The sequence below is a fragment of the Falco punctatus genome (genome assembly GCF_963210335.1).
Source record: "Falco punctatus genome assembly, chromosome: 9".
In the NCBI taxonomy this organism is placed as follows: Eukaryota; Metazoa; Chordata; class Aves; order Falconiformes; family Falconidae; genus Falco; species Falco punctatus.
This window is the reverse complement of record NC_137589.1, coordinates 53,741,790-53,757,020: the sequence shown is the minus strand read 5'-3', so window position 1 is coordinate 53,757,020 and position 15,231 is coordinate 53,741,790. Positions and strand designations below refer to the sequence as shown.

General features: G+C 48.2%; 1 protein-coding gene and 1 long non-coding RNA gene across 3 annotated transcripts; one reads left to right on the top strand and one right to left on the bottom strand.

Moving 5' to 3' along the window:
* The first annotated feature begins 12 nt into the window (after nt 1–12).
* On the top strand, nt 13–4,907 carry LOC308069778. Of its 2 annotated transcripts, none has more exons than XR_013930507.1 (2): nt 13–144; nt 1,282–4,907. It is a non-coding gene; the product is annotated as an uncharacterized lncRNA (long non-coding RNA). The 2 variants fall into 2 exon arrangements; XR_013930508.1 differs by lacking the exon at nt 13–144 and adding an exon at nt 218–524.
* On the bottom strand, nt 4,774–12,602 carry SET (SET nuclear proto-oncogene). Its single transcript, XM_080402677.1, has 8 exons — nt 12,226–12,602; nt 10,874–10,931; nt 9,722–9,864; nt 8,918–9,021; nt 8,612–8,725; nt 6,920–7,090; nt 6,673–6,819; nt 4,774–5,689 (listed from the first exon to the last, which is right to left on the bottom strand). Exons 1-8 carry the CDS (start codon nt 12,296–12,298, stop codon nt 5,666–5,668), a joined length of 834 nt encoding a protein of 277 aa, XP_080258803.1. The 5' UTR covers nt 12,299–12,602; the 3' UTR covers nt 4,774–5,665.
* Between the last annotated feature and the right edge of the window lie 2,629 nt (nt 12,603–15,231).

Here is a 15,231-nt window from a genome sequence, read left to right as displayed (position 1 = left end):
CCGGGCCAGCCGCGGCTCCCGCCCCAGCCGGGAGGCTGTCCCGCTCCCTCCGCCCGCCCTGAGGGGAAATGCGCAGCTGGGACCCGGCCGGCATGGCGGCGGGAAGCGGAGCGGCGCGACAGGCCGGACGCTGAGGAGACTGAGGTACCTTCCGCGCCCCAGCGCGGACACGGCCCTCCGCGTCGGGCCGCTGGGGAGAGGCGCGGCCGCGGGGGGCCGTGCGCCGGGTCGGGGCTCGGTAACTCGGCCCCGCGCGGTTCCCGACGCCTCCGGGTGCCGTGAGGAAAAGCCCCCGCCCGGGCCCAGCGCGCTGCGCCGCGTCCGTCGAGCGGTTTCCAGCTCCAGTTCCCCGGAGTGACTCGTTACCGGCGTGTGTTGGCGGGGGAACGTGCAAAGCGCAGCTCCGCCTCAGGCAGGATGCTTCCCGGCGGGGCCGGGGCCGTTCCCGGGGCCGGTGCTGGAGCGACTGTGTCTGCAGAACTGCCCCCTGCGTGCAGGACCTGGGCCTCCAGCTGGGCACCCAGGTGAGAGGGGCCCTGGCGAGGCGGCAGGACCCCCAGGTGCCGGGTAGGGCTGATGTGGCGTGTGGTAGGCCCGGCTGAAACCGGCGGAAAGCGTGCTCACCGCCTTCGGGGGGTAGAGACCCCCGCTGGCAAGATCCCTTCCCAGCAGTACCGTGTACTGCTGTTACCGCACTGGTACATACGCCTTTCCAGTCTGCACAGCTTTGAGTCGGGAGGCATCCGGAGGTGATAGTATTCCCATGTACAAATCTAGAAATATACTAATAAACAGATTTTTTTTCCTTTTATTTAATTAGAACAGGCTTTTTTAGTGTAAGCATTTTGTAAACAATCTGCAGCTGAATAATTAGTAAAAGGAAATCATCAGAAAATGTGAAATTTAAATCTAGCTTAAAGGAGTTGAATTAATGAAGTCTTAAACGTCTACAGAAGCTTTGACCATGCTCCTGTTGTTAATGCAGCAAGTGCATTAGGTTAGTCTAAACCCTTCTGGAACCTGTTGCTGTTTGTAGCATGGTCCAGGCTCTGTTTAGTGTTTAAGGAATTACTTTAGGCTGTTCATTCAGTGGAAATGCTGGAAAGGGAAGTGGAGCTGGCAGGCGTGGCGTGAGTCTCGGCGGAGAGGGGCACTGCCGGGCGCTGTGCCAGCGGACGGGCCCAGGGCTGTGCCTGGCTTGGGCAGCTGGAGGCAGGTGCGGTGGGAGCTCTCGCTGGGGTGGTGGCTGCACTTGGGGTTCACGCAGGGCCTTTCCTTCAGGTCTCATGCCCTCCGGGGAGGGCTGGAGGTGATTTGGGGAGCCTGAGGAGCTGGAGCCGTTGGCCAAGGGCCACCTGGCTGGGTGAGCTCCCCAGCCTGGAGGGATGGGGCCAGTCAGTGGCTGGCCCTCTGAGCCACAGTGATCCCGGAGGTGAGGACTCGATGTCCCTGGCTACCCGGCATCCCAGCCAGGGCCTCAGCCCATCCCCACGGTCCCTGGCAAATCCTGCGGATGGAGGGGGCCGGTGCGTGGGATCTGCAGTTCCTGCCCACTCATCAGCCTCTGTCCCACGGGAAGCTGAGTGTCACAGCCGGGAGCACGGCATGCCTGTCTGGCCCTTCCAGGATCCCGCGGGGCACGGCCCTCTGGCTGCCGGGGATGCTCCCAGGCCCGGGGCCAGGCCTCCCGCTGCGGCTCCTGCCGGGACAGTGCCACCGGCGGGGGCTCGACCCGAGGGGGCTACACCGGGGCCCAGCTGTGTGTGGGCTCCTTCGGGCGCCTCCCGGGGGTGCCTCGGGAGCCAGGCACGCACTGCTGCGGTACCGGCAGCCCCCGTCCTCCGCCGGGCCCCGGGGGAGGGGGCAGGGGAAGCCGCTCACAGCTTTGCCGGCGGCGCTGGAAGCGGGGGCGCGGCGCGGGGGACGGGCGCCCCCCTCTCCCCTCGGCTGGCTCTCCCGTTCTAGGCCGCCCGGGGAGCCGGCCCGGCCGTGCGGGGATCCCGCCTGCGTCGCCGCGCAGTGAGGGCACCTGCGGGCACGGGGCCGCGCCCTCCGCTAGCGCACACTCGCTCGGAGGCGGCGAAGTCTTAGAAGTTTCCATTTTTATCTCGAGAGGCAGGGCAAGAGATTAAGCATGAATCTGTTCCCCGGAGGAAGCATCTCGTTCCAGTCACCGGTGACCGCCCCGTCGCTCCTGTCGCACCGGCCACCCGCCATCCGCGCGAGCAGCGCGCCATCGGCCTCGCCCCTGAAAGGCACTGCCGAGGTTGGGACTAGTAACTGGTTCTTTCGAAAAAGACTCTTAGAAATGGTGACATCAAGTAACAGTTAAAGGTACTTTAATTCCTTCAAAGAGAAGGATATCTTGAAGGTACATCAGAGAAATTATTTCATTGATTTCAGTCTCTTAAAAAAAAAAGAAGCATGGCTTCAAAATTCAGGAACAGTATCCAATAAACAAAGTACTGCGGTTACGCACCTGTTTGAGTGTGGTACAAAGAAGCTTACAGATTCAGATGAATGGCATAAATGACTGAGAAATCGATTCAGATAATGCTTGTTTACAAGGACAAAACCTATGTTGACAAGTATGAATAAGCACACAGATCTGTTAAAAAAAAAAAAAACACCAAACCTTTCTAACTATTTACAGACACAGATGTATTTGCTTTCCTTTGGCACTAGAAATTACAGACAAAATATTCCATTTTATAGCCATTAAACTTCAAACTCAAAATAAAAATAACCTTTTAGGTTGTACAGCCCCAGCACAGTAGCTTCACCTTATTAAATTACTGCGAACTCTGTATTCTAACCCTAGAAACTCAGACCACAAAGCCTGAATTCAGCTTCCACCTGTGACAAATTTCACTTGGCAGGATTAACTGGATGTGAGGAGCTCAACAGCAGTGGGGACTTAATGACAGATACATATATTTAATAAAAATTAATCTCCTGTTCTGATCCAAGGTGGACATTATCTTTATATGCTCTTTATATGCATATACAAATTAAAGTAAAAATGGACACCCGTTACATATATTCAGCCAAATTAGACATTAAGTGAACAGAGCACGTGATGGCCATCTGTAGTACTTCTCCAGCATTGCAGAGAAATGTGTTAATCCCTACTCATTTCCATTGCTAGGAAAAAAAAATTACACTTAACAAATATGGTTTATTCTTTTACCATGTTAGTTTACTCTTCGGCTGTTGCCAGCAGTAAACCCTTAAGTTTCACAGGAAATTCAGTATTATCAGTACAGTAGCAAGTGTTTTGGCACCCTGTAAAATCCTAAAGAATATGCAAGAAGAATCTCAGTATTTCATTATCCAGACTTCTCATTTCTTGTTCATGGTATTTGACTTCACAGAACTGGAAGCTTAGATTTCAAAACAGTTTTTACAGGTTTTCTGCTAGTAACCAACACTGGTATAACAGCAATGGCACAGTATTTTTCGTAAAGCATTAAAGACTAGGAAAATATTTTCCTTTAAGAACTGCAATTAGGACTACACAGAAATTAAGTAACGAGGCATCATGGCAAGTAACCCTCTACCACAACAGGAAGTGGTTTTCAATCATACAACAAAAAGAAATCAAATTAATCTAAAATTTATAGACTCTAAGTTTTGTTCCTTCTCTCTAGATAGTAAGCAACTATTACAAGATTTTACTTTGCTCTGCAAGCAGGATCAGGGCAGAAGCTTCTGAGAAGCTTGAGATGGAGTGAAGTGAATGGCTGCCTTATTTTTGCATTGATCACATGCAGCCTGGACGTTGTATGGTCTCTGATAACTGGATTGAACCAAAGCTGGACCAGACACAGAATGTTTTCCCCCACACGTTATTTGGTCATGTCTCAAACAGAGGTTAATTTTGTCTGCTAAGTGTATTCTTAAGCATCAAAAAAAGCTGAATTTGACTATCGCAAATTCTGTGAGGAAAAGGAATCAGAGAATATAACAGCAAGTCTTCCCAGAAGACAGTCTTTTCTACACATCCAAAGAGAACTAGCTGTTTGAATTTTAGATTAGCTGATACAACATATTTTAAAATATTTCAAAAGCACAGCATGTTAAAACAACTTTCATTACACTTTGTGGAATACCAGTACCAACAACCTCTATGTGAAACTGTTACAAGCTACTTGAATGCAGTCTCTTAAAATGGAAAAAAAGGTACAGTATATCTAAAGCATATATACATGCTGCTACCAAGGAAAGAAAGCAGTGAAGTAATAACTTTTTATACATGAGCTTTGCTAAGAATCTTGCTCTTTGAAATAGTGCAAGAATTAGCTTGCACTTCAGATCTATTCTGAACTGAAAAGACTTACAAAAACACCCAAATCTCATTATAAGACCCCTTGGTATTTTTATTCTGAGCTTGCATGATACATTCATGCAAACTGGTTTACTGGAGATACAGTACTTAAAGTTACTACTAAAAATCTAAGCATCAAGTGATTTTTCTTTTTGCAAAACATGAGTATAAACCTCTGTCTTCACACAAGGTATATGCACCTACGCCCTGTCTTACAGTCAGGTAATTAAAGAAACTGAGCGTGCAGTACTTAACTACCAAAGGAAACATTTTACAAGTACTGAAATAACAGAAACTGAATGAACTGATTATCAGTTCACGCAACCACAGGGTTGCATTGCACTACATAAATACTGACCAAATGCCCCCCAAAATGCCAAGAAACTACAAGCCAGTTCACAACAGGATATTAAAACTGTTTCTTTCAGTGAAGACCAACCAGTCCCTTTGTGTATACATTTAGTTTTATTGTAACAAAGCAACTTGTACACTTTAACGTTTAAAACTGAGCATCTTTCTTTCCTTTCCAGTGAAACAAAAAAAAAAAAAAAAAAGAATTTAAAAATAAACAAGAACAAAATTACAATAGAGAATGTCAATTCCAAATAAGATCCTACAGGTTCTGCTGATTCTCCATCAAGTGGCAGGGCTCAAAGTCGTCATTAGGAGAAGATTTCATTTTAAAAGTGTCATCTTAAACTGCAAGGATGTTTGTTAAACATCACAATTAAACATGCCAAAGGAGAAGAAGCCATGTTGTCAAAATGCCCACTTAACCCACCCAAACATCTGAAACCCACCCCGGCTGACCTTCTATAACCCCATTTTTTTATTTATTTTTTTTGTTTGTTTTTTTTTCTTTTTTTTTAAACAAGAGAAAGTAGACAGATACATGTTGGTAAATGCTAACTGTCCATATTCACATAGAGACACAGTGTAATCTCTGAGCCCAATATACAGAGAAAGAAGGAAAAAAGCTAGATTCTATGCACTACTACACAGGGGCCTAGCACTCTTCAGCTTCCAGCAGAGTGAAGGGAGCAGAAGGTTTTCTTTTTTCCCACAGAACATGGTGTGTTGATTCCATAAACAGTTTTTGTTTTGAGACAGAAAGGGATAAAAATTAACTTGAAACAGAAACTGGTAGATTCTTTTCCACTGTGTTCTGCTCAAGGTATTTCCCCCAAAATAAATTGTGAACCATGGTGTAGAGGAGAGAAAAAGAGACCTCAAGAGAACAAGGCGACTGAGCACAAGAAATAAAAGACAGCAACTTGCTCCCAGGGACTGGAGAAAAATTAAAGGTAAAAAGGGGGTTTGGAATCCATCAGTGTTCAATTAGTCATCTTCTCCTTCATCCTCCTGTTGAAAGATAATCAACAATTAAATAAATCTAATCACTAAACTTCAGATAGCATGAACTTTCAAATGCAATAACCAGAATTGTTTTACTACCCTACAGCGTTACTCATAGCATGCTGTATGATGATCTTTCCTTCTTCACTGAGGAGTAGTAACACCTGCCCTGAGTACCTGTCTACACAGAAATCAGTTAATGTCCCCATGAAAAAACATCAGGTTTGGAAAACTACCGTGACTTAGAATCACTACAAACATTGGCATAAGTTTAACGTTTAGAAAGTGAAAGGGTCATCTTTTTTCCCCTCGTTTTAAACTGAAGAGCAAAATGCTTCAACTTTCAGATGCCAAGTACCAGGTTACACAATAGGGCCCAGTACGCTGGCACTCACAACAGCCCTCCTACCTCCATCCAAGGAAGTTTTCTGGCTGCTGAAATTCAGACACACCACGCCCAGTTACAAAAAACAAAGCCATTCTGAACTTGATTAAGTTACCAACACCCTGAATGCTGCCCCTGGAATCCCACTAGCTACTAAATGAAACTTCTAATTCCTGAACCCAACAGGGAGTCTCAGCCAAGCTGGCCATAAGCAGAAATAAACCAACAGGTGGGAGGATGACAGAACTGGATGCATCAACAAAAGCTATTTATCAGTAGAGCCTCGCTAGAATGTTCACTAATTAAGTAGGATTTTTGTCACACTTATATCCTAGTTCTTCCAGAGCACCTCTTTTACTAAGTTTCCTAAACCTACTTATTTGCACTGTCTCTCATATAGACAAACATACTTATTACTACACTGAAACCACTCCACAAGTTGAAGTAGTAACAGTTTTGCTTCTCCCCTCCAGACACCTTGTCAGTGACTGTATAGAAACAAACTATTTTACCTTTGTAACAACGGCTCAGTATTCTTGCGAGATCGCTTGTGTAATTCTTTTAATTTTCATACACCAGAGATGGAAGGTGTAAGATTACTCACCTCTCCCTCCTCTCCCTCATCATCATCTTCATCTTCCTCCCCCTCGTCTTCATCTCCTTCTTCGTCAATATCCTCCAATCCTTCTTCCTCTTCATCATCATCATCATCCTCCTCTCCCTCCCCTTCCTCATCATCCATATCAGGAACCTTAAAGACACATACGCAACATTAACTACAGTGATCAAGTTCACTTTCACTTGCACAGTGCTATTATGGGTATGGATCAACAAGTCAGTGCTATACTTACCAAGTAGTACTGTAGTGGATTTGGCCAAATGTCATCCTTGATGACTTCTCCTAGTTCGTCAGCCCCTGCATCAGAATGGTCAGTGAACCAGGTAAAGAAGCTTTCTGGCTCTTCATGCTGCCTCTTCCTACTGGCTTTGTTCTGTGTCTGGCTTGAACGTTTTGTCAGATCCTGAAAAGAAAGTTAAGAAGTTCCTAAAGAAGTGGTCTCTGCATGGTCTTTTTAAAAAAACAAAAACAACAAAACAAAACCCCAAACATTTAGAAACATACTTGTCTAAGCAACCACAAGAAGTCACTTACTACTCCCTCCTGCAGGGGTAAGTCTTTTAAGAAATATTCGGAACCCAAACAACTCACAGAAAGAGATACTGCATTTCTCGTGAACATGAGAAACCAGTAAAACTGCCTGTTTAACAGCCTACACCAAAATACTGAAAATTCACAGGACCCTGCATTTGATTTATGTTTCCCTACCACAGGGAAGTGCTTATACAGCAAGTGTTTAATGACATACTGAACTTAGAAGATCTCATAATGGCTAAATGCTGCTCAGAGTAGCAGTAATTGCAGCTAAATGCTGTAAATACGTATGATTTAAGAAATACTCAGTCTCTATGCCTCTAACTCTGTCTTTAACTTGAGATAAAGAACTGCCTAGCCTTCTTATCCTAAGATTTCCTGCTTTGAAGTCTTCAGGCCATTCTTTGTGGTCACTGAAAAAAACCACACAAACCACTAAAACATACGGTTAAGAACAGATGAATCCTGTGTCTACTACCTCACTCCAGAACTTTAAGTTTGCAACAATCTTTCTGCTAAGTCTGAAAAGAAAATTACTATTCAATAGTGAAATCCAGTCTTTCTTTGATCATACCGTAACTCCAAACTTCTAGAATTTGTTTTCTTGATAGAATTACAACATTTATAGGTTTGGAGTGCTGGATTCACATTGATTTTGTGGTATTTTGTAGAGATCATTTGGCTAGTTTGTACTGGACTGTAACTCCTTGTACAAGAGGAAAAGTTTAGTTCTCAATGAAAAACAGACTAAATTTCTTCTTGGTCTAAATGAGACAAAAGCAGTGACTTAAAAGTAGAACTGACAGTCGCAGTTAAGTACTCGTTTCAAAATCTTCAGGGGAACATGAAACTGCTTCCAACTTTTACAGAAACTAACTACAGCAAATTAGTTACGTTTGAATACTGTCTGGGTGAAAGGTATGCCCACATTATGGTGTGGCTGCAATGTCTACAAAAATGTGGTGTCTGGAAACAAAGTAGAGGAAATAAAGAGAAAAATAAAAATAAAATCAGACACTGCTATCTGACCCCCCAAAACCCTGCTGTCCTCGGGTTTTCTTATTTAATAGTTATCTGACAAGCTAATGTACTTGTTAATCTTTCCATCTGGTCATACTTGTATTTCATTGTTTTCATGGTGGTGCTCAACCGAGCCAGAGGATTCACTACAGATCTCCATGTAAATGGGGTATCCCAAACCCTGCAAGACAGGCATGAACTATGTACGGAGAGAAGTGGCAAGGAGGTTGAGAGGGGAAGAAAAGGGAGGACAAGGCAACTTCCATACTGAAGAAAAAAAGTAAAAGGAACATAATTAAAGTGATGGTATCACAACCATCATACACAACCAAGAGCAGCAATCATGTCTCCTGGATGCACAGATATTTACCTTCCCAGATTTCCATTTGATCTCAGTTGATTTTGAAGATGGGTCTCCACTTTCATTGAGGTGAAACTCTTTGGAGAGAACTTTATTTTCAAAGTATGGATTCTCATCAAAATACTGCAGGAGTTCAAAGCAGAGAGTTAGAATCCACATAATGGAAACATGTGCCAAGGCAAACCTGGTACTAAATAGGTAACTGAAGAGATTAAGTTACAAACTAGAACCCAATATGTAATTACACCAAAAAAACCAAACCCCAAACAAACAAAAAACCAGAAAAGTCCAATTGAAAGAGTTAAAAGTACTTACAAAATCTATTCTGTAACCTGATTTGATGTCTTCAAATTCTGTCACCTCAACTCTGGTCAAATAATGCAGTGCTTCCTCATCTTCTTCTCCCAGCAGTGCAGATACTAAGACAGAATTAGAAATCCCACATTAACAAAGCTATGAAATGTGTATCATGCAGGGGAAATACAGGAAATTGATAGTAGGTAAGGTTTCAAAAGCAACACTTCTGTCTGAGCCAACGTCTTGCAGCCCATTTTTTTCAAGTTACCAGCCAACAAACTACTAGCGTTTGTGTGATTTGCATTTGCTGAGGTGAAAACATTATGTTTGCTTCTTGTAGTTCAACGTTAAACATCAGCAAAAGCTAGCTGCGTACATCTACCTTTCTCTGTGAAACTTTTCACACATGCAGTTTGCCCAATCTAAGCAGCCTACTAACCTGTTTTGTAGAAAGCTTATCGTCAAGAGTCCTAAGGAGCTCAACTCCAATTAAAAAAGCAAAGCAAACGAACTAGAAGTCCTTTTTTTTTTTTCTTTAAAGAACCCAATTACATGAAAAAAGCAGCAAACGTCATTTGAAATGCAGAAGGAAAACCATGGTGGGATTTTAGTGAACAAGATGTTCCTTTGGTCAACAAGTGCAAGAAATAAAAAGCTTATAAAACACACTCTAGGACAAAAAGGAGGTGTTCACATTTGAAGCAGGCTCCTGCTTAAACATATGCCCAGCAACGATTCCAGAAAACCCTCAGAGTTGCAAGATACATAACAAGCAAGCGAACACTGAACTTACAGAAAAAAAGGAGGCTATTAAGGATATACCTTGTGGGTGGTTGACAAATGTTGTTACCCAGAAATTTGGGATTTTGGCGATCAATTCTGACCTCTTCTGGAAGAATGGTTGGCGGAGTTTGTTGTATTTCTGTTCTACTTTCAAAATTTCCTCACTGGCTTGTTCATTCAGTCTGCAATAGGAAGAAGAGCCACATTAACCACAGGAGAACTGAAATTTAAAGACACATCATCAGTAGTTACCTAAAAACTGAACGGGTTTGGTTAGACTAGCCTGCCACATTCAACAAATGAGGTATCGCAAATAAGAAACTGAGGCCCAAGCCTGTAATGACTATTAAGAAACACACTACCAGAAGCAGTCTTACTGATCTTAATGAAACATTCTTAACACATGGTATGTTTTGCAGCATTACAGGAGGGGCAGACCCTTACTTATGCAAAGCACAGTAGTGTTTTACCCCTCAAACATTTTGTTTCCAAAAGACCTGAAGGTGGTTAACACTTAATACTATCACCTGCTCTAACTTCTGGGCAGGCGAGCAAGCTGTAGCAAAGCAATTTTGCACCCCGCACAAGCAAAATACGAAGACTTAACACTGAATTGGTTTAAAAAGGCAGAGCCCTGATACTGCAACAGCTTCACATGGCCAGAGCCCCAACAGTCACACCTGCAGCCCTTGTTAAGACAGTGCGCAATGGAGGTATGAACCAGGCAAATACTGACACAACCCCCCAAGATTCGGCATACTAAACTAACGTTCCACTGACACTTTCTACATATTATCCTACAAGTACACAAATATATAATAATCATTAAAAAAATAAAAAAAGAAAAAAAATGTACTTTCCACCAAGTCTTTGGTTCTGCTTACAAACATGAAAATTTTGCATAACAGCATCCACATTAACTTGAAAAACAGCTAAGAAATAAGTTTCTATTACCAAAACTATCACAATTTAACATTTGAAACTCAAGGTCTGCCTTTTTGATTATACACAATTACAAGAAACCAGGATACTACAACAAATTTTTTTCATACACAACATACCTCTTACATCTAACCAAGTCAGAGTATCTCAGCAGTTTAAACAGCGAGAACTACAACTGAGTGCTTACTTTACTTTTGAAAGTTAATTTTAATTTCTGCTAAAACATTTTAGAAGTTAGTTGACGTTTACCTGTCTATTTCATTCTGTACTTCATCAATGTGTTCAATTGCTTCCTGTTGCTCTTTTTCTGAAAAACAAACGAAAAGGCATCAAAATCCCTTCATTCTCAAGTCTGACAAATCACCCGGGGTTTTCGCTTAAGCCCTTTTCTAGTGATCTACGTTAGAAGCAGGCAGATTTAAGTGCCATAAGCATTACTGGGCCTTAAAGCTTCAGCTCCTTCCAGGGTGTGCTACGGCTCAGGCGCCGAGAAGTTTGTCGAAACAGCACTCGAAGCGATGTGCCCCTAGAAATCACGGCTTGCCTTCTCCTGCGCAGTTTTACAAGTCAACTTAAATGATAAATCAGTCATGACAGACTAATAACAATTTAATTAGGAAGTCGCAAGCCGTATATGCTGAGACCCAACACATCCGAAGGAACGTTCAATAGTCTGGAGGACAAAAGCGTCAATGGGAGCAGCGAACGGGGAACACGCCGCCTTCCCAAAGCGGAGCCGAGCGCCGGGAAGGCGGGCTGGGAGCCGGACAGGCTCCCCACTGCCGCTCGCGGGGCGCCTTCCCATCGGGACGGGCCCTCGGCAGCGGCCCCGGTCGCCGGGGGCTGCTCGCCCACCGCCGGGCGAGGCGAGCGCGGCAGCGGGAAGTGGCGGGAGCGGTGCAGCAGGCTCACCCCTCCGCCGGGAAGCTTCCCGCGGGGTTCGGCCGCGGCGGGGCCGCTCTGCCCGCGCCCGCCGCCCCCTCCCCGCGCCCGGCACCGCACGCACGTGTGTGCCCGCGGCTGGCAGCGGGCGCCGCGGGATGGAGGCAGCGCGCTGCGCCCTGCGGCGGCCTTAAAAATCGCGGAGCCGCCGCGATCGCACGTGGGGACGGCCCGGGCGGCTCCGGCGCGGCGGCCCAGCCCCGCGTGGCTCCCCGGGCGGGCGGGCCCCGGCGGCGCCGCTCCATCCCCGCGCGGCGGGGCAGCACCACGCGGCCGCGGCGGCGCCCAGGCCAGGAGGCGGCGAAGCATCATGGCGGCGGCGGCGGAGCACAATGAGGCTCCGCGGATGCTGCTCCGGGAGGGGGGGGGGCGGGGGGGGTCCCGCTGCTCCGCCGAGGCCGCAGCGCCCCCCGCCCGGCCCCGCCTGCGCCCGTGGGGAAGGAGGCCGGGCCGGGGAGCGGAGACAAAAGGGCGCTAACATGGCCTCCTCCTGCCGCCGCTGGGGCCTGCACATCCGCCCGCCCGACCCCGCGCTCTTCCCGCCTCCGGCCCGGCCGCGGCCCGTGTGGCTGGGGAAAATGGCGGTCGGTGCGGCGCGGTGCGAGGCGGAGGCCGCGGCGGCTGCCGCCATTCCCTTCCCGCCCCCGGCGCGGCCTCACCTGAGGTCTCGTCAGCCCCATCGTGGTTGGAGTTCAGCTCCTTCTTACTGACTTTGGCCGCCGGCGCCGACATGTTGGTGGCTGCGGAGCGGAGCGCGGAGGGAGGGGGGCTGTAACGGGACTGAGCGGGGGGGGGGGCCGGGCGTAGACTCCTGCTGCTGCTGCTACCGCCGCTGCTGCTGCTGCCGCCGCCGCCGCTCTGGCTCCCTCCGCCGCCGGGGCGCTCCAGCCTCCTCCGCCCGGACCTGGGGCTCCCGGATCACAGGGGGCGGCAGCGGCACTCGCACTGCCTCACGCTCTCCACAGCCAGCACCACCACCACCGCCGCCTCCTCCTGCTGCTGCTGGCGAGGGGCGGGCAGCGCGGCGCGCATGCGCAGCACCCCCCCTCCGGGGCACGGGGGGGACGGCGGCCGCAACGCGCAGGCGCACCGAGCCCCCTCCCCGGGCCCTGGGCGGCGGGCGGCGGAGGGCGCAGGCGCGCCCCGCTCCCCTCCCCGGGAGAGGCCGAGCGCGCCGCGCTGCGCAGGCGTGAGGCCCGCGCGCAGCCGCAGCGAGCCCGGCCGCCGGCCCCGCCCACGCCGGGCGCCCCACGCCGGGCGCCCATTGGCCGCGCCTGGCCCGGGGCGGGAGCGGGGGCGGGGGCGCGCGGAGACACAGAGGACAGCGCGGGAGGCGGGAGCGGGGCGCTCGAGGCACGCCCGCCTCTCTCCCCCTGCCCCGTGTGGAGACGCGCTCGGGGGCGGTGGCCGTCGCTCTCCTCGCCCGGGGGCGGCCAAGGTGCCCCGGGGGGCGGCGGGGGCGGCGGCGTTTGGGACTAGTCGTGCCCACATGGCCCTGGCAGGGCCGTCCCGCCGCCGAGGCAGCCCCTCGGCTCCCGCCTCAGCACCTTCCGTGCCCCGTGGGGCGCCGTGAGGCAAGGTGCCACCTCAGCTCGGCCTCTCTTGGGGGACGCGGCGTCCCCCGCTGTCGTGCGCTGCCTCCCTCGGCTGGAACGTGGCCCAGAGCAGTAACTGCGGAACATGACCCAGAGCAGTAATCAGGCGTGAGGCGCTCAGGGCGCAGCGGCCCTGTCAGTCACATCCAGCTCGCGCGGTTAATGTGGGAGCACAACTCTAGAAGGTCATTGAGCCCAGCCGCCTGCCAGCGCACCTGCCACTGCACCCAGAGCAAGCAAACTTTAAATAACCCTTTTTGTCCCTTTCCTGTCCACCTGTCGTCGAAGAGCTCGCTGCATCTTCCCAGTGACAGCTAGCTCTGTTTTGCTCCGAAAGTAACTGCCCAGCCGCTCTCTTCTGTCGAAATATGCATGTCGTTCACAGATGGGTATTGCAATACGGTTCAGGCTGAGAAACACGTACGGCTTCGATGAAGTAGGAACTTGCCTTTTGTTTGCTTTCCACTCACGCTGTACTATCATCTCCCTGCTCGTTTCCTGTTTCGCCTGAGTTGTCCCGCCAATGGACTCACTCAACAAGGCCTGGGTTAGCTCCTGCCTCCTCAGAGAACTTAACTATAGTCTTCTGATTCTTGCTCCCAGCTGTTGCTTCCAAATCCCAATTGCTTTTTCTTTTGTATTCCCAGCTGTCACTTTCCACCAGCTATGTCCTTGCTTCCACTGCCACATACAACTGCTGCTGCATGTCCACAATTTGTATTGTGCTCCCCCGTGCAAGCAGCAGGAGAGAGGAGCTGCCAGTCATTAGTCCTCTGCTTTCACGTACAGCAATGAGCTCTCTTAACTGCCAGGCACAGAAGGTAAGAAAAGCATCACAACTTTATAAATGCAAGGTTATCAAATCCTTCCCAAAAGGAATGTCTGAAGGCCCTCCTGAAGCCCATCGTTGTGATATAACTTCTCTCATACTCTGTCTGCATTTCCCAAGGTCAATTAATAGGGGTATCTTCACGTTCAGGCAAGGTAAGCTCATGCGTGTGGTTTGGTTTTCTTCCTTCTGTTCCCCTGGAGTCTCCCTACTATGCAGTTGTATCCGTTTGACATTCCCCCCCCTTTTTTCCCACCTGTAATTTACTGTTCTATTTTCTTTCTCTAGATTAGCCTTTGAAAATCTATAGTTTGAAAATACGGGCCATATGTTTGAAAACTAATTCCAAGCAGGAACATGATGCTCCAAGCGGCGTCTGCCGGCTCCCTACTAGAACCCCTTGTTTAGTCTATGAATTACTAGGTATTCCTGCAGTACATGATTAAGGTGATCCGCTGATGTATCTAAAGTCAAGTAATCATTAATTTTAACTGCTGGACTGTTAAAACCATTTCCACAACCTGTTTGTCCTACCCTAAAACTAGCTATTACCAAGAAAAGAGTATGTATTTACGTGTATTGATATTAAAAGAAAGACTTTAAAAATATATTTAATTTTGAGACACAATACAATAACTATGCTTTCGTGTGAAAAGAGAAAGCAAAGAGTTCAGTTGGGGGAGGGAGTAGTGTTCTTTCACATAGTCACTTTCCTTTTTTGCTTGCTTTCTCCAGTTTAGTGCCTGGTGATGTGCTGTTCCTTCTATCCTAACTCCTCCTCAGTTCTCATCCTGTTAGAAAAGTTATTTTAACGTCAATACTTCTCCAATTATACATCCTTTCATTCCAACTGCCCAGGTACTATTGCTTTAACAGCCTGTATTTTCTGCTTTTCAATAGACAGCCTCGCTTACACAGTTCGGCTGCAGTCTAACTTCTGGGTACGTTTCATAAAAGGTCCCAAAACAACAGGTGCTTACATACTTCTGGGGCTTGGCTCAGAGAATTCAACAACAATTCACAGATTGATGCCCTCTCTGCACTCTCCTCCTTGCTTTATAGAGAAATGAAGAAGTTAAACTAAGCCCCGAACTAGAGTAGTTGTGGAGCCCTGGGAAGGATGAGAGGAGAGCACCCAGTGGCTCTTGCAGCTGAACGGATTTACTGTTTGTTCTTGCTGCATTGTTAACATGTACGCTCAAGGAGGAACATGACTCAAATACTTGTGAAGAAGCAAGTAG

Bases quoted from the DNA above. Each gene is read 5' to 3' on its own strand.
- SET (XM_080402677.1), bottom strand. From the start codon at position 12,298: ATGTCGGCGCCGGCGGCCAAAGTCAGTAAGAAGGAGCTGAACTCCAAC. The intron at 8,726-8,917 runs GTAAGTACTTTT...GAACTCCTGCAG, and splicing joins CAGGTTACAGAATAGATTTT to TATTTTGATGAGAATCCATA. The intron at 6,820-6,919 runs GTAAGTATAGCA...TGTGTCTTTAAG, and splicing joins ATCCACTACAGTACTACTTG to GTTCCTGATATGGATGATGA.